The sequence below is a fragment of the Chionomys nivalis genome, chromosome 19, assembly GCF_950005125.1.
Source record: "Chionomys nivalis chromosome 19, mChiNiv1.1, whole genome shotgun sequence".
In the NCBI taxonomy this organism is placed as follows: Eukaryota; Metazoa; Chordata; class Mammalia; order Rodentia; family Cricetidae; genus Chionomys; species Chionomys nivalis.
This window is the reverse complement of record NC_080104.1, coordinates 50,297,143-50,315,186: the sequence shown is the minus strand read 5'-3', so window position 1 is coordinate 50,315,186 and position 18,044 is coordinate 50,297,143. Positions and strand designations below refer to the sequence as shown.

The following is an 18,044-nucleotide window of genomic DNA, read 5'->3' as shown; positions in this document are numbered from 1 at the left end:
GGGTTCTGTAGAGACTACAGGAACCATGAGGTAATGACATTCAGTGGGTCTGTGGACATAGAGCTGAAAGGAGATCTTGGTTACAAGTAGAATACTGGAACCACGAGGTTCAGACGGACAGTAGAATTATCGACATCGAGGACAAAATCCAGAGAAAGGCTGTGCTGTTTGTTTCTTAGAGGTAAATAAAAACCAGAAGTCCTTTTTGTTCAAAGAAAGTTCAAGCAACGTTTCCTTCGTAAATACGCATTTACAATAAAATCACTACATCGTAATGGTTGATATCTGATGAAAACAAACCTGGGTTGTTTATTTTTTGACACATTTACTTGTGTGTGTGTGTGTGTGTGTGTGTGTGTGTGTGTGTGTGTGTGTGTGTACGTCAGAGGGCAATTTGCTTGAATTGGTTCTCTTTAACACCATGGCATTGAACTCGACTTGCCAGCTTTGAGGTCAAGCGCCTCTACTCACTGTTACATCCTGGGAACCTCTTTCTATTAATTAGAAAAGAGAAGACGGAGTTTAGAGGGATGAGTTTCACGACCACACCTCCCGCTCCTCCACCCCCTAGTAGCCCCGTGCTCTCTGGTGGGCTCAGACGAGACAGTGGGATTCAGGCATTCTGCGGCTCGGGCATCTGCAGTACCAGTCTTATCTGACCTCAAGGGCCAGGCACTGTGACACAAATCACAGCACCAGCGTCACTGACCTGAGCTGGGGGGTGAAGACGCTGTCCCGCAACAGCCTGCAAGCCGCAAACAGAACACACAGCGGGGCGGCCAGTAGCCCCCGCGGCTTAGAAACACCAGCTCCGGACTAAGCCCTCCAGGGCAGGCTCCGCCCCTTCCCAGCCCCGCCCACCGAAGTGCGGGGGAAGGGGGGGGGGGACGGACGCACACCGCTTTCGGTCCGCCCCGCCTCCTGCCTCAGACCGGAAGTCCGGGCTTCCCACAGTGCCCCGCGCGCGGCGGGCATGATAACAAACGCCCGGGGCTCCCACGCGGCTTTTTCGGCTGTGTGGACACCGCGGTGTGTACCACGACGGCTGCCCGCAAGAGGCGCCGCGCCAGCGCATCGTCGGCCCGAGCGATGGCGCTGTTCCGGGGAATGTGGGGTGCGCTAAGGGCACTCGGACGCTCGGGGGCCGAGATGTGCGCGGGCTGCGGGGGTCGCCTGCCCTCGCCGCTCAGGTAGGCCGCGGGGCGAGAGGCGCCGCACGTCCATCATCCGTCTGTCCTCTCGTTCCACCCGACTCTCCGGGCCGCCAGGGGCCTTGCGCTTTTGGTGCCCGACCCCCACTTCCTGTCACCTTCTACCTTTGGGCGCCCAGGGCTCCCGCCTTCCTCTCGTGCCCTGGAGGCGGGGCCAGAGATGTGGCGCGGAACGCTCGTCCCTGTTCTGTTCTGACTGCCAGGATTTGTGCTTTAAACGCTGCAGCCCCTTCTGTTTGACTAGGTCACCCAGGGGCCTGGGTTTGTGCTTTAACCCTGCAGCTCCTTCTTCTGTTTGGCTAGGTCCCCCAGGTCGCCAGGACTGGTGCTTCAAACCTGCAGCCCCCTCTTTCGTTTGTCTAGGTCACCCAGGGCGCCGCGTTTGCAGGCTACAGCCCAGCAGTCTCTTACTTGGTTAGGGCAGGATTTTAAAGTAAGTCTTAAGGCTGGGGAGTAGTTGGTTGTGGAGCACTTTGTAACGTGCTTCTACAAATGAAACCCTTGAATTTATTCTTAGCGCAGCAGAGGAGAGAGAAGTAAAGGTTATTAGCATTTCTGGCGAAGGTGTTGGTTATTTAGCGCCTTGGCTGACGTTCTATTTAGAACGTGAGGTTTGTGTACAGGAGAGGTAAATAGCTGACCTTCTGACATTCGATTCTTTAATCCGCGTGTAGCCTTGTCTGTATTCCGAAATGTTTTTCATCCAACGTGGGTAATCATCCAAAGAAACCTTTGTCTTCATACCTTCGATTTTCTACAGAACAGCTACCCAGATTTAAAGCTAAACACCCAGGTAAGAAGTTTGTGACTTAATGCTCTTCTCTAACGTAATTTTCTTTTTTAACTGCAATCTTGATTTGCACTACCAGAGCATCTGGCAACAGTCATTTTCTTTAATGGTCTGTATAATATCTTATAACTAATAGAAATTCTTTGAATACAAATGAGAAATGAGAACAGTATTTTTAAAAATAACCTGTAGAGTGGAGCGCACTCTAGAGAAAAAAAGATAAAGTTGAGATCTAGTTGCCCTGGGCTTAGAAGACCTGCCGACGAATTTATTTCTTTCTCACTCGCTCTCTTGCTCTTAGGTTTTTTGAGGCAGGATTTGTAATAGTTCTGGTTGTCCTGGAGCTCACTTTGTAGACCAGGCTGGTCTCGAACTCACTGAGATCTGCCCGCCTCTGCCTCCCCAGTGCTGCGCTGGCATTAAAGGTGTGCACCACCATGGCCCTGCGAATTCATTTATCTCTTGCATAGCAGTTGCTTCTTCAATAGGACATTGTTTATAAAGGTGCAATAAAATAACTTACCAGGAAGTGTTCTGTAAAATATAATGGTCTATACAGATCATTGCTAGCTTCGTTGAAAATTATCTGAGTTCTTGAAAAAAAAGAAAGAAAAGATTGGCAAGTAGGAAATATTTCCAGGTAGTCTAAGAAACGGTTGTAGGGCCTTCATTGGAGTAATAAAGATAATAGCTGAATTAAGTTGGTCGTTCCTTAAGATTTCCAATGCCCTTTTACTTAAAGTACCTCACGGGGCACCTGTGAAAATCATGTGAGCTGTAATTAAAGTTCTTCTGTCGGAGGTAAGGGACAGACAGTGAACTGTTAAGAGATATGCTTATCCCATACTCCTGTCTTCTAAAATGTAAGACTTGGCACTAAGTTGTGGTCGAGAAACAGTTGTGTCCCTGGTTAAGACAAAGGACTGGAGAATAATGGATTAATTTTATAATAGTTTTATATCTGAATGGTATTTCTATAATTGGAATGCAAGATGATATTGTATTAACAAGACTAATTTGTAGTTTATTTGGGGTTACTAACAATGATTTCAAAGATGTGACAAAATGTTTCAATTGAAATACAGAAGTAAGAAACCTGAAGCAGTTGATTTCTCAGGTGCTTACAGTAGCAGTGGCTTTCCAAGGGCTGTCTTTGGTAATCTGTAACATGCTCCTTAAAGCTAAACAACAGTTTCCTAGCATGTCTAGATAAAATTGTGTCTGGAGGGTGTAGAGATGTATGTAATTTGCTTGATTTTTAGAGTGAGCCACTAGGCTATTTTTAAAAGCTTGTAGACGTTAACCCCTAAGAAATAAAATTGAGACATCCATTTTGATTCTGTTCTAATTTGTAGATGCAAAACTTTCAGAACTGATTAGAAAAATTGGGGCTGCATGGAGGGAACTACCGGATGCAGAAAAAAAAGTAAGCGTTTATGTTTTCAGTAGTTGTGTAGTTAGGGATGTAAGCTTTTTCAAAGACTAGTTAGCTCATACTTTTTTCTTTTAGACGGGGGTTTCTGCTTGTGCTCAGAGCTTGCCAACTGATCTAAACTGGCTGGCTGGCAAACTCCGGGGATCTACCCCTCTCTGCCCCCACCCCATCCCCCAGCATGAGGGTTATGGACACTGGCCATGGCAAGCACTTTCCCAACTGTGTTATCATCTTAGTTTTCTCTTTCCTTAACAGTCATATCCACACAGGTGTTCTATACCATTTGTTTCATGAATGATGTTGATATGGATGGATAGAGTATAGGTTAGTAGTTGACAACAATGAGGAAGGATGGTCAGTTGCTGTACTTGCACCTTGATAGCAAGAGTTTGAAAAGTAAATCTCAGAGCACATTTTCACCTCTTTGTCCCTGGCAAATGTGATGTGTTGAGCTTGCCAGAACTGGTTCATTGATTTTTTATTTGGGTTTTTAATATATAGGTGTATGAAGCTGATTTTAAGGCAGAATGGAAAGCGTACAAAGAAGCCATGAGCAAGTTTAAAGACCAGCTAACACCAACTCAGTTGGTATCTTTTGAGAAAGAAGAAAGGCAAAAACGTTTAAAAAAGAAAGCTTCAATAAAAAAGAGAGTAAGTATCATTGAAATACTCTTTTCCTGTGGAAAAATGTCAACCAAGAATCTAGGTAGTTGAGCCAGGTGGTGGTGGCGCACGCCTTTAATCCCAGCACTCGGGAGGCAGAGGCAGGCGGATCTCTGTGAGTTCGAGACCAGCTTGGTCTACAAGAGTTAGTTCCAGGACAGGCTCCAAAACTCACAGAGAAACCCTGTCTCGAAAAACCAAAAAAAAAAAAAAAAGAATCTAGGTAGTTTTCCCTTGTGTCGGTGACAGTAGAGGTGACAGCAGAGCACTTGGGCACACCATTTAGACAAGCAGGATGTTACAGCTCACATGGTGTGTCTGGGAAGTCCTGGTTGCAGCAGTCAGTAGGATTGGTCCGAAGCTTGAGTTATGAAACAAGTGAATGATGCACAGTTAGTCTTTACTCTGAGTCTTCCTTCTAGAGTAACTTTCACATTTGAATTGTCTGTAGAGGACCATGAATTTGAATGTTGCTAAATATACTAAATTCCTTCATTAGCGTATCAGGAAAATGCCAGTTATTCAAGTAGGATTCTGTTTCCTTTTAAAGAAATAACTATTAAAACTTCTATCTGCATGCTTAAGTTTTTTGTTTCCTAATTTGTATTAATTTACATGAAGGCCACTGTTTCAAAGTCAAGCTACATTTTTCTTTATTTAGGGAGTGCTGTTATGGTTTCTATAATAAAACTTATGTAGATAAGACCGTAGGTATTTAATACCCTTGGTCTGCTAACCCCTCCCAGACCCCTACCCCCTTTGTTTTATTATTAAATTTTGTATATGTGTATGCAGTGTGGGGGAGGGGTCTGACTTACAGGTCAGAGGACAACTTTGTGAAGTTGATTCTGTCCTTTCACCTTTACAGGGTTGTGCAATACATACCTTTATCTGCTGTGTCATCTCACCCACCCCAAAATTTTATAAATTCAGATACTGCTAGTCTCCAAATACAGAAAATCAATAGGAGAGTGCAGTATCTATCACAGTGAATATGGGACCAAGTGCAAGAGGTGCTGCATGCCCATCCTGTGGTTCCCCTTCTTGGCATCTGCTAAGAGTTGAATACATCTTTGGAATTTTTAATGTTACAAGTATTAAGAGAAGGGGTGAGATAAGGTTACTAAATAGTCCTGTGTTTATGAGCCTCAGTGGAGGCATGTATTGATTGGGCCAATATGATTATGTATCCTGCAAGGAGGAAACCACGATTAAAAACATGTTTTAAGAAAATTTATATGTGAATACAATGATTCAGTTCATGGAAGCTACAAAAATAACATGTAAAGGAAATAACTTTCTGTGTGGAGAAATGCCTCATTATATTACAGTTTTTAAGATTTTATGCTGGAAAAGTTTTTGACTTCCAAGATGTAACAAACATACTTTATATACAAATCACACTGCTGGCCGGGCGGTGGTGGCGCACGCCTTTAATCCCAGCACTCGGGAGGCAGAGGCAGGCGGATCTCTGTGAGTTCGAGACCAGCCTGGTCTACAAGAGCTAGTTCCAGGACAGGCTCCAAAACCACAGAGAAACCCTGTCTCGAAAAACCAAAAAAAAAAAAAACAAAAAAAAAACAAAAAAACAAATCACACTGCTGGTGTGGTGCCACAGGCTGTCATTCCTGTCAGCACTTGGATTCTGTTATACAATTGTAGTGAATTGTTTTGTTAGATATTAGGCTTCCCAGTGTCTGTATCTGACGCTTTTATTATTATTCAGGAATTAACTTTGCTTGGAAAACCAAAAAGACCTCGATCAGCATACAACATTTATGTATCCGAAAGCTTCCAAGAGACTAAAGAAGAGTCTGCTCAGGTAAGCAGAGCTGCAGGTTGTTCGTAGGTTTGTGTTTATTTTAGTTTAAAATCATGTAAGAAGTTGTATGTCTATCATGTCACATAATGAAGAAAATAGAAAACGTGGAAGTTTATTGTGTCTCTTTGAACAACAATAAAAAAATCCTTGGAGCTGAGCGTATAGTTCACTGGCAGAACTAGCTGGGTCTGTGTGATACCTTGGGTTTGATTGTCAGCACTGGAACAACATAAGTTCTTGTTCTTACTATACGGTTGGGTATATGGTGACTATAGGTTGCCATATATACTTTATGCATACACACTAGAACAACTTTCAAAACATTTCTAATTAAGTTACCTTTCTGTTTTTATGGTTTATACAGACACAACTCTATATAACATAAACCCTATACATTTAAGAGACATAACATGTCTGTCTGGTGGTGGCGGCATATGCCTTTAATCCCCAGCACGGAGAGGCAGGTGGATCTATGTGAGTTCTAGAGCAGCCCGGTCTACAGATTGAGTTCCAGGACAGCCAGGATTGTTACACAGAGAAACCCTGTCTTGGGAAGAAAAGAGAGAGAAAAGAAGAAAAGAGAGAGACATAACACTAAGCTGGGAGGTGGTAGCAGACACCTTTAATCCCAGCACTCAGGAAGCAGAGGCTGGTGGATCTTTGAGGTCAAGGGAGCCTGGTCTACAGAGTGAGTTCCAGGACAGGAAATCCTGTCTGGGGGCGGGGGAGACATAAAACATTTGTATCATGAGAAGTTAAGATTCTTCTAGAAATGCTCTGCTCCCGCAGCTTTTCAGTGTCAGCATCCCCAGAAAGAATGAGATTAGTTCTGGGGTTGGGATGAACTCTCTTCATGCCTTGTCCTTTAACAAGGTTGGTTACACCTGTTGGGATCCAGCCTTGACAAAATTTGTACCTTCCAGGGTAGGAGCAGGAGGATTAGAACTATTAAGCAAAAGGCTATGAGAGAAATAAGAGAAACACAGAACAGCATTGGGAGGGACATTCAGTGAATACTGAACCACCCAAGGTTATTTTCCACATGCTTATATACTCCTCTCCAGAAAGCGAGGGAGAGGCAGCAGACTTCATTAACATGATATAAGGAATAGACCAAGTATCCTGCAGGCAGCCACTCCCCTGGAACCTCCTGCCAATAGCCTTTGAAGGAGCAGGAATAGCAAGATGGAGCGGATCCACCTCTATACTCAAAATATTAATTAACCATACCCTAGGTCAGGATCTCTTGTTTGTAGCTACATCTGTTGTCAACAACTTTGAAAGCAAAATTAAGCTTAAACTCACTGACCTTTAGTCAAGGTGAAACAGGCTCACATCTGTGGACCTCCACAATACCTGTGCACTGGGAACATGCTGTATGTGTGGACATAATCATAGAGTGTGGTGTTGTGAACCCAAAGCCCATGTCATATCCTCTCAAGACTGACAATAGCCGCTGTGTTTTCCTCGTATAAAGTGTAGATGTACACTACTGATAAAGAAGTGTAGATGTCCAGATCACTCATGGGGCAGTTGAGCTTGCTAGGCTCATCACTGGAGTTAACTGGTTCTGTTATTCAGTCGCAAGTCCTTTGACTGCACTTACATGTTGTGTATGTTTAAGTAAAATATATGTGTAGTGTGGTTCTTCTCAGGCTTGTTACTACTTAATCGCTTTTCTTTGGGATTTTAACATTTTATTCATTTTTCCAAAAACACCTTTATTTTTTAGTGTTTAATAAAGTCATACTGTTATTTTTCCACAGTAACCATGATTTGCTTAGAAAAATGGATGTTCATCTTTGAAGTATTTTCCATGAATGGAAACGGGTTTAAAGAGACTAATCATTAAAAGTAAAAAACAGCAAAAAAAAAAAAGTTAGAATCTTGTGGAAGTCAAAGAAATATCTTCTTGGGCCCTTTTCTAGTACCCAACATTTTTTTTTTTTACTTCCACTTAGCAAAATTGGATCAATTTAGCAATCCTTGTACAGTTTCAAACTCTGACATCTTCCAGCATCATACTGATAGCCCTCAAATCTAGAAAAGAAATGTCTGTCACTCTCCACCACAGTGTGAATTCTTGGCTGTACTGTTGTCTACAAGCTTTACTGGCAAGAGTACAAGAAGGGTTGGTGGTAGATTAACAGCCATGGCCGTGGCAGAAGTTCTCTTTGCGACTTTAATTTTTGTGACTCCCTGATACTAAAATGCAGGTTTACCTTTTTGATTGTTAGAATTTCGCCTTTCTGATCATTAGAATTTCCTCAGTCACTGATTTACTCTGGGTCTAGGTACATTTATGTTTTTGTTTTAAAAACTGCTATAGGAAAGCTCTCTGCTGGTGAGAACTTTTAATACATCCATTCTGGCTTGCAGGCTGTACCCTAGAATTACCCATCAGCCTGAATGACTGGGCCTTGTCCTTAGTAATGGGAATACAACTTGATTATAATTTTATTCATTTAAAAATACTGGCTAAGTTAGATGGGTGGCTCATGTTTGTGCTCCCAGTCCTTGAGAGATCAAGGCTGTCCTAGATCATAAAGAGAATTCTAGGCCAGCTTGAGCCACCTGAGAACATCTGCAAACACTCCTGCCTCCTAATCCCTCCCTCCACAGACTCACATACATAGACGTGTGTACACATATGCATATGTGCATGCACAGGTGCACACAAACACATAGATACATATACATACAAATGCACATAGATACTAACACCTATGCATACACATGCAGGAGGGGCTTATCAGCAGTTAATCCCCAGCATATTTACAAAGGAAACATTGAAATTACCCAGTTTCATTTACGATCTTTTTTTAATCCCAATTTGTCAGTGCTCACTAGCTCAGTACATTTAGTTTGATGTTACATCAGTTTGAAGCTTCTGGTTTATTTCAGATTGGCGACTGCCATCTGTCCAGTGTACACCAGCATGCCAAGCTCCTGCATCAGTGCTCTTGTGCCTTTGCTTGTATTTCCTGATTTATTCTTATTCTAGCTTTTCTTTAAGGATATGTGGGCAATTAATATTTCAAGTTTTGCATATCTAAAAACTGCCTTTTTCCTGTGTTTTTAGATTAGCCATTGAGTTAATGGTTTGAAAATAATGTTTCTTTGGCATTTTAGGATTATTGGTTTACCAGCCACTGTGATCTTTGAAAAATACAATCAGCAGTTGGGTAGTTGAGTTAGAAAGATCATGAGTATGAGGCCACCTAGGTTGTCCCCAGAACGACAGATTAAAAAATTCTGAACCAGGTAGTGATGGCGTAAGCCTTTAATCCCAGCACTTGGAAGGCAGAAACAGGTGTATCTCTTTGAGTTCAAGGTCAGCATGGTATACAGAGCAAGTTCCAGGACAGCCAGGACTGTTAGAGAAACCTTGTCTCGAAAAACCAAACCAAAACAAAAAATAAACAATAAAAATAAATAACAAATAAGGCAAAAAAAATCTGAGCTGATCGGATGGTCATCTGGTAAAGGCACCTTACCTGAGTTTGATTTCCCCAGACCTGCATGGCAGAAGGTGTGAACTGGCTCCTGTAAATTGTCTTCTAATCTTTACCGTGTGTGCACATACATGTGCACACATAGAAAAATGTCATTTTAGAAATTTTTAGGTAAAACCAGTTTGAGTTTGGGTTCTTTTTGATTTGACTTCTTTGCTTGTTGCTTTCTGTTTAGACTCTATATAGCTTGTATTTGTGTATAGACCTTCTGAGTGTCTTCTCATTTTTGTGTTTTTGAACTTCCTTCCCCGTCCCCTAGATACTGTATGTTTTCATGTATTTCCCTTGTCCTTTTGCAAGATGCCATTGTCCTCAAGAGTGCCTATTCTTCACTGTGACTGTTTTACTCTCTTGAGAATGTGAATGTCTGGAATCTGCCATGGTGGGCATTTAAGCTTCTTTTCACTTTCCCCTCTGTGACTCCCACCCGGTGCTGCCTCTGGGACACTGGATTTTGCCTTGTAAATCTGGTGCTCCCAGGTTCTTACTGTCTCTGGGCACTGCAACCAGTGTCAGTCAATCCAGTTACCATTCCAGCCTGCTACTGTCCACAGTTTGGGTGGGTACTGCCCTCTTCTGTTGGTTATTCTCCACATGCATTTATGCCTTAAACTTTATTTAATAGAGTTTGGAGGAAATTGCAAAAAAACCATGTTCTGTCATTCCCCCTACCTCCCATGACTTTATGTGAACAAAGTCTGAGGGATGTAAAGTGGCCTCTTTGCTGTGATATCACCTAGGTTAGCTGATCAGGTGAGTAGAAAAATTAAGGACTGTTTGCTTCATTCCTAGGGTGATGCCTAAATATCTAGGGACAAAATTTAGAATACAAAACGGCTACAGGGAAGAAAACAACCTGTGAAGTTAGTTTATGACAGAGTGGAGATGAATATAGACATTTTTGATTAAAAGAGATAACTCATCGTATTTCATACTCCTGTTACATTTCAAAATGTAAATGAAAATGTAACAGCTCAATAAAAATGTAACAGTCCAGTAGAAATAAGTCAGTGGATGTTGCTTGTGAATGACAGCTGAGTTCTTTGTTGGGGTAAATGGGGAATGGTCTCTTTTGCTGCCTTCTTAGGTGTGTACATCTTAACTGTCTGTTATCTTACAGGGAAAACTGAAGACTATAAATCAGGCTTGGAAAAATCTATCTAGTGATGAAAGGCAGGTGAGTAGTACAGTTTCAGCTTTATATGTCCATTTACAATACCTTCGAGTACATCAGATTAGGCTTGCTCATGTAGCAGCGCCAGTGAAGGCAGTACTCAGAGACTGCCTTCATTAAGGCCAGCTTGGAGGATGTCAACAAATAAACTAACATTTAAAACATGTCTTGTCCCACCTGCCCCGCCCTCTTCTCTCCCCTAAGTTCCTAAATTAACAACCTACCTACCCTTGGACAACACTTTCTTTTTAATTGCTTTTATTGAGGTATATATTTTTCTCTTCTCCCCTCCCATTCTACCCTCTCCCATGGTCTCCATGGTCCAAATGTACTCAGGAGATCTTGTCTTTTTCTACTTGCCAGGTACATTAGGTCCATGTATGTCTCCTCTTGTGAATTGTAGGCTTGCTCTTTTTTTTTTTTTTTTTTTTTTTTTTTTGGCTTTATGTTTAAAACCAACTTATGAGTGAGTACATATGATAATTGTCTTTCTGGGTCTGGGTTACTTCACTCAATATGATGCTTTCTAGATCCATCCATTTGCCCTCAAATTTCAAGATGTCATTTTTTTTTTCTGCTGTGTAGCAATCCATTACATTTTCCTTATCCATTCTTCGGTGAGGGGCATTTAGATTGTGTCCACGTTCTGGCTATGACAAACAAAGCTGCTATGAACATAGTTGAGCACATGTCCTTGTGGTACGATTGAGCATCCTTTGGGTATATGCCCAAAAGTGGTATTGCTGGGTCTTTGAGCTAGGTTGTTTCCTAATTTTCTGAGAAATCGCCATACGGAAATCCAAAGTGGCTATACCAGTTTGCACTCCCACCAGCAATGTAGGAGTGTTCCCTTTACCCCACATCCTCTCCAGCATAAGTTGTCATTAGTGTTTTTGATCTTGGCCAGTCTTACGGGTATAAGATGGAATCTCAGAGTTGTTTTGATTTGCATTTCTCTGATGGCTAAGGATGTTGAACATTTATTTTTAAGTGTCTTTCAACCATTTTAGATTCCTCTGTTGAGTTCTCTGTTTAGGTCTGTACCCCATTTTTTTTTTTATTGAATTATTTGTTTTTTTGATGACCAATTTCTTGAGTTCTTTGTATAGTTTGGAAATCAGCAGCCCTCTGTCTGATGTGGGATTGGTGAAGATCTTTTCCCATTCTGTAGGCTGCTGTTTTGTCTTATTGACCATGTCCTTTGCTTTACAGAGCTTCTCAGTTTCAAGAAGTCCCATTTATTAATTGCTTGTCTCAGCGTCTGTGCTGCTGGGGTTCTATTTACGAAGTGGTTTCCTGTGCCAATGTGTTCAAGTGTATTACCCACTTTCTCTTCTATAAGGTTCAGTGTGGCTAGGTTTATGTTGAGGTCTTTGATCCATTTGGACTTGAGTTTTGTGCATGGTGCTAGATATGGGTCTGTTTTCATTCTTCTACATGTTGATATCCAGTTATGCCAGCACCATTTGTTAAATATGCTTTCCTTTTTCCATTTGATATTTTTTGCTTCTTTGTCAAAAATTAGGTGTTCGTAGTTGTAGGTCTTCGACTCAATTCCATTGGTCCTCCTGTCTGTTCCTATGCCAATATCAGGCTGTTTTCAGTACTGTTTCTCTGTAGTGAAGTTTGAAGTCAGGGATTGTGATGCCTCCAGAAGTTCCTGTATTGTACAGGATTGTTTTGGCTATTCTGGGTTTTTTGCTTTTCCATATGAAGTTGAGTACCATTCTTTCGAGATCTGTGAAGAATTTTACTGGGATTTTGATGGACATTACATTGAATCAGTAGATTGCTTTTGGTAAGATTGCCATTTTTACTATGTTAATTCTACCTTCCCAAGAGTATGGGAGATCTTTCCATTTTCTGGTTTCTTCAATTTCTTTCTTCAAAGATTTAAAGTTCTTGTCATACAGGTCTTTTACTTGTTTGGTTAGAGTTACTCCAAGATATTTTATGTTATTTGTGGCTATTGTGAAGGGTGATGTTTCTCTATTTTCTTTTCTCAGCCCATTTATCATCTGTGTAAAGGAGGGCTACTGATTTTGTTTTTTTTTTTGAGTTAATCTGTATCCTGCTACATTACTGAAAGTGTTTATGAGTTGTAGAAGTCCCTTGGTAGAATTTTTGGGGTCGCTTATGTAAACTATCATATCATCAGCAAATAGTGAGAGTTTGACTTCTTTTTTGATTTGTATTCCTTTGATCTCCTTTTGGTGTCTTACTGCTCTAGCTAGAACCTCATGTACTATATTGAATAGATATGGAGAGAGTGGACAACTTTGTCTTGCTCCTGATTTCAGTGGGGTTGCTTTGAGTTTCTTTCCATTTAGTTTGATGTTGGCTGTTGGCTTGCTGTATATTGCCTTTATTATGTTTAGGCATGTTCTTTGTATCCCTGCTCTCTCCAAGACCTTTATCATGAAGGGATGTTGTATTTTGTTGAAGGTTTTTTTTTCAGCATCTAATGAGATGATTGTGTGGGGTTTTTTTTTTTTTTTTTTTCCCAGTTAGTTGATATGTGGATTACATTGACAGATTTTCGTATGTTGAACCATCTCTGCATCTCTGGGATGTAGCCGACTTGATCATGGTGGATAATTTTTCTGATGGAGAACACTTTCTTAAATACTTTCTCTCTTAACCTTTTCTCCTCTTACATTTTATTTAAAATTATTTCTGTATTCTCCTTTAGTGCATGGAGAATAGTGATACAGTTTCTGTGTAGATGGAAGCATTCCAGAGATTAATTACTCTTTTCTAAATAAAATATTTTAACACTCTTTCTCAGGTATACATTCAGCTTGCTAAAGATGATAGAATTCGTTATGATAACGAAATGAAGTCTTGGGAAGAGCAAATGGCTGAAGTTGGACGAAGTGATCTCATCCGTCGCAGTGTGAAACGATCAGAAGACATCCCTGAAAATTAAAAGATAGAAGATGGAGCTGTCTTTGTTACTAGGCACAAGAAACCAATTAGGTCTCAATGCCTTAAGCTGTCAAAGTAGAAAGGATAAGGTCGGTTAACACTTGATATTCAGTTCCTTTTTCTGTAGCCCATGGACTTCTGCCTGTTGAATACATTTCTGTTATAATCTCAAGCCCTGACAGTGGAAGATCTTGCAGAGTTCTGCGTTTTACTTAAGAACTGGGGATGAGACTGCCCGTGCATCTGCATGTAGTGGGGATGAATCATTCTGGGTTTGATGGAGGTAGATAGACTGTGAAGTAACTTTTACACTCGTAACAGTTACGTGAGGTTTTGTGAAGTTTTTACACTGATGACAATACCATGGGTGTGTAAAGTTTTTACACTGATGACTGTTACGTGCAAGTGTGCCTCTCGTGTTCTGGGGCCAGAGCTGCTTTCACAGCTGTATGGCAAAGCTGTGACGTAACTGCGGATTCAAAGAAGCTTTCAGACTCATTAGATGAAGTGATTCCTAGGGACAAATCATGTATAGAGTTGATGCTTGTACATGTAAGTGATTGCTGACATCATAACAGCTTTTTATAGAAGTAGGAACAAAGATTTATAAACCTTTTTCATTATTTTTTTTTCCTAAAGTAAAAACTAAAAAATTATGTACCAGGTCTATGCATATTGTTTTTATTGCATAGAATAAAAATTCTAATTTTCCAAACATGTTTCTGAATTATGTATTTTAAGATGAATTATTTGGTTAACAGATTTTTTTTCTTGTAAGATAAGGATTTTTTTCCTGAGTTACTTTTTCACGTGAGAATATTCACACAGCTTGTGTGGCCTAAATTTTTAAATGAGAAATGTGAAATCTCTACAAAGTCAGAGATCTGATCATTGTCCATGACTGCTAACGGAGAGCCAGCTGCTGAGCTGACCAGATCCAGCCACTGATTGACTGCTTTTCAGAGCCTATTCATTAGAAATGTATTTATAATTTAAATAGGTTTTTAAAAAGAAAACCATGAACGTGAAAATTAACATGCTCTTTAGTGTTTGTGAATAGAATTGGAAGACAGCCATATGCTCTCTCTGGTTTAGTATGTTGGGTGCTCTGCTACAGGAACTGGGCTGGGAAGCCGCCACGTACACACGTGGCCCTGTGCAGATAGTTTTCCACCATGGTTTGTGGCATGGTGCAGTGTAGCTACTGTGCATGAAGGGCTAGTTTTTTCAGCTGTCCTTGATGTTCTTGTGGAACTGTCGTCCTGTCTTAGGGTCGTCACTGGGTCACTGTAAGCCTAATTGTGCCTGTGCTAGCAAAGGAAATAGTCTTTAATTTCAAGTAGTGGTTAGTGTGGAGCAAAAGGCCATGTTGTATGAAATGAAGCCCTCCTTATCGTTACTGTTGCCCAGAAGCACCTTCCCACCTTTGAGCTGGCACATCACAAGCCCTCACCAAGCCCAAGCTATCACTCTTCAATATCTGTTCTGTTTTAGAGAACAAGTAGTTTCAAACCCACACCTCTGAGCAGACCTCAGACACGGGGTAACAGAGTTGGCACTCATGTATTTTATGTATTGAAGATGCTCAGAGATGGTGCACTTAGAACTCTAGAGGACTCAGGTGTTTCTCTTTGCTTTGTTCATGGGAAAGTAAGTTTGAAATCACTGAACTTGACAAGGTAGAACAGAGGAACATACGGAGAGGAGATGTGAGATTTATATATGTAACTGGTAGGAAGCTTGCCTAGACTATAAGGCTTTCAATTCTATTTCTAGCAATGCAACTCTCTGATAGGTAATCAGAATTTTGAAGATGAGTTAAAAAAACATAATTTTACCCAGTGCAATCAAATTCAGGCCTGATTTTTCCCTTGTTGAAGTAGATGACATGGCATGGGTTTAAAGCCAGAGTAGTTTGGAGGTGGGGGAAGAGGCCAGGTTGAGCCGTGTGGTCACATTGTTATCTTCCCAAATGCAATTCCAGGAGAGGCTTTAGCCCTGCATTTCCACAGTGTTGTCTGGAAGGGAACTGATTTGTGCTGTCCCTGTGTCTCAGCATTCAGAGCGGCAGGTGCTATAGTGATGCATAGAGGTGCCACAGGTCCCAGAGCTCTAGCCGTGCAACCACTTAACTCAGATCTACCTTTTCATGATGCTTGGTTGAATTTGATTTTCATTGTTTGTAAGAGAAGCTCACTGTTAGTAGCTTTCCATCCCTCCTCCCCCATACTTCCTTTATTTCCCCCACCCTCCTTTAAAGACTGTCTGTGTAGATAAATCTGGCCTCGAACCTACAGAGATCAGCCTGCTTTGCCTCCCAAGTGCTGGGATTAAATAAGTACCACCACACCTGGCGTCCATGCCACGCCTTCACGCTTTTTTTTTTAATTCAGTAAATGTTGAGAGTGGCCTACCATATAGTTGTACACATTAAGTTTTTTTTTGTCAAGGATGAGAACGCAGCATCAGTAATCAGTGGCCTGTTTTTGTTGTTATTGTGTTTTTGTTTTTTCAGCAACAAAGTAGTTGCCAAAGGGGCTGAAAAAGTACTGGAAGGAACTGAAAGGATGAGGTGGAGCTGTGTCTGTACAGTATTAGGTTGCTGTGTGGGGACTTTGTGCTTTTGTGGTTGGAGTGACAGTGTCCGGGTGTCTGATCGTTGAGGTCTACAAGGACTTGGTGCTAATTATACTTTCTGATGTTTATGTAACATTGCTGACAGCCTGCTCCTTTTTTGGCAATGCCCTTTGTGGTGGTTGAAATAGGTATGGCCCCCATAGACTCCTGTTTGAATGCTTGGCCCATAGGGAGTGGCACTATAAGGAGATGTGGCCTTGTAGTAACTCACTCTGGAGGTGTGTTTTGAGGTCTCACGCTCAAGCCACTCCCAGTGTGACAATTTTCTTGCTGTTGATTGTGAATCATTTAGAACTCTCAGCTCCTCCAGCACCATGTCTGCCTGCATGCTGCCATGCTTCTCGCCATGACAATGATGGACTAAACCTCTGAACTACAAGCCCGCCCCAATTACATGTCTTCCTTTATAAGAGTTGCCGTAGTCATGGTGTCTCTTCACAGCAATAGAAACCCTAACTGAGACACTTTTAAAAACAACAAAAAACTCTAGTTGGTACTAGTGTGTATTTCTAAATTTAAAAGTTGGTATTAGTATATTTTAAATGGATTTAAGGTAGCTAGAAAATCTTCCTGGGTTGCCTCACATTCACTGGACCACCAGGGGGCGCCAAAACAGCAGCTTTAGGGTAGTTAGTACCCATCAATTCTGTTTAGCCATCTTCAAGAATCTTTGTTTCTTCCCTAACAGCAGCTCTCCCTCCTTTATCACACTTGGCACCAGCCTGTCACTGATAAGTTTGGAAATGTTATAACAGTGTTTGTATGTTTTGAAGTATAAACAATACTTTTTTATAATTGAACTTAAAAAATAAAATGAATTTATTACTCTGAATTTGTAAAACTTCCCAAGCAAAAAGTAAAATTATGCACAACTGGTACTATCAATTGTTTATCATTCACAAATCAGATACTTTTGGTAATTCAACCACTGGCTGTATTTGTTATAAAATACATTAAACATAAACCATTCTTTTGTAAAGTTAGAAATGCTGACCAGGAAACTGCAAATTTAAATTAAATGCTAAACATGAATTTGAAATGTGTTTTAAAAAACTATCATTTAAATCAGTCTCATTAGAAACTATAATGGTTTCTAATATAAGCGTGATGTTCAAGAAGATCAAAAATGGTAAAAGATGTATTTGCAGGTTCCTTCTGGGTATAAAATGGCAGAGATTGGAGAGTCCCTAGCATCCTCTGCTCCAGAACATTCCTAATCTTAAACCTTAAGCACCGGCACTACAACTAAACCATTCTGTACATTACGTTTGTAACAGGTCGTAGGAGAACAGAAAGAGTTGGTAATGTGTGAGATGACCTTCAGGTTGTCTATATAAGGTGTAGATACAAAAGATAATTTTATTTTTAGATTTATATTTTACCCTCAAGATCTCGTTATACACACACACACAGAAATTTTTTTTTAGGTTTCCAAGATCTCATTACAATATATATATATATTAGTTTCCAAAATATGAATCTGAAGTTTGTCTAAAGCACACACAGGGACAGGAAGGTTGTCTAGCATCCATGAAATCCTGGGCTCAGTCCCCACTTCTGCCAAAGGGTGGCAGGGAGTATAAATTGTTAAGTGGTTAAGCATTGGGTTAGGAGTGTTCAAATCCTGACCACCCGCTTGGGGTTGGACTAAGCCTCTTGTCCAATGTCCGTGAGATTGATCATATTTATTGTTTGTAGGACAGAATGCCTAGTATAACTTTGAGGGGAGGAGGGATCTCTTGCCTTGTGACTGCAGAGACTTAATGCCACATCTTGAATCTTTTGATGGTGGGTGCAAGGATAGACAGGGACCTCTTGGAAAGATGTAGAGAAAGAAAGTATTCATGGTTGAGAGTGGACAGGAAGTAG

At 41.0% G+C, this 18,044-nt stretch overlaps 1 protein-coding gene across 1 annotated transcript; it reads left to right on the top strand.

The window, feature by feature from the left end:
• Positions 1-955: 955 nt before the first annotated feature.
• On the top strand, positions 956-17,189 carry Tfam (transcription factor A, mitochondrial). Its single transcript, XM_057751867.1, has 7 exons — positions 956-1,190; positions 1,886-2,004; positions 3,357-3,427; positions 3,938-4,087; positions 5,826-5,921; positions 10,557-10,613; positions 13,399-17,189. The coding sequence occupies exons 1-7, from the start codon at positions 1,090-1,092 to the stop codon at positions 13,537-13,539; spliced, it is 735 nt and encodes a 244-aa protein (XP_057607850.1). The 5' UTR covers positions 956-1,089; the 3' UTR covers positions 13,540-17,189.
• The last annotated feature ends 855 nt before the right edge of the window (positions 17,190-18,044 follow it).

Excerpts from the sequence above, each read along its gene's own strand:
- Tfam (XM_057751867.1), top strand. The coding sequence starts at position 1,090 with ATGGCGCTGTTCCGGGGAATGTGGGGTGCGCTAAGGGCACTCGGACGC. Across the intron at positions 3,428-3,937 it reads TACCGGATGCAGAAAAAAAA|GTGTATGAAGCTGATTTTAA; the intron begins GTAAGCGTTTAT and ends TTTAATATATAG. Across the intron at positions 4,088-5,825 it reads AAGCTTCAATAAAAAAGAGA|GAATTAACTTTGCTTGGAAA; the intron begins GTAAGTATCATT and ends ATTATTATTCAG.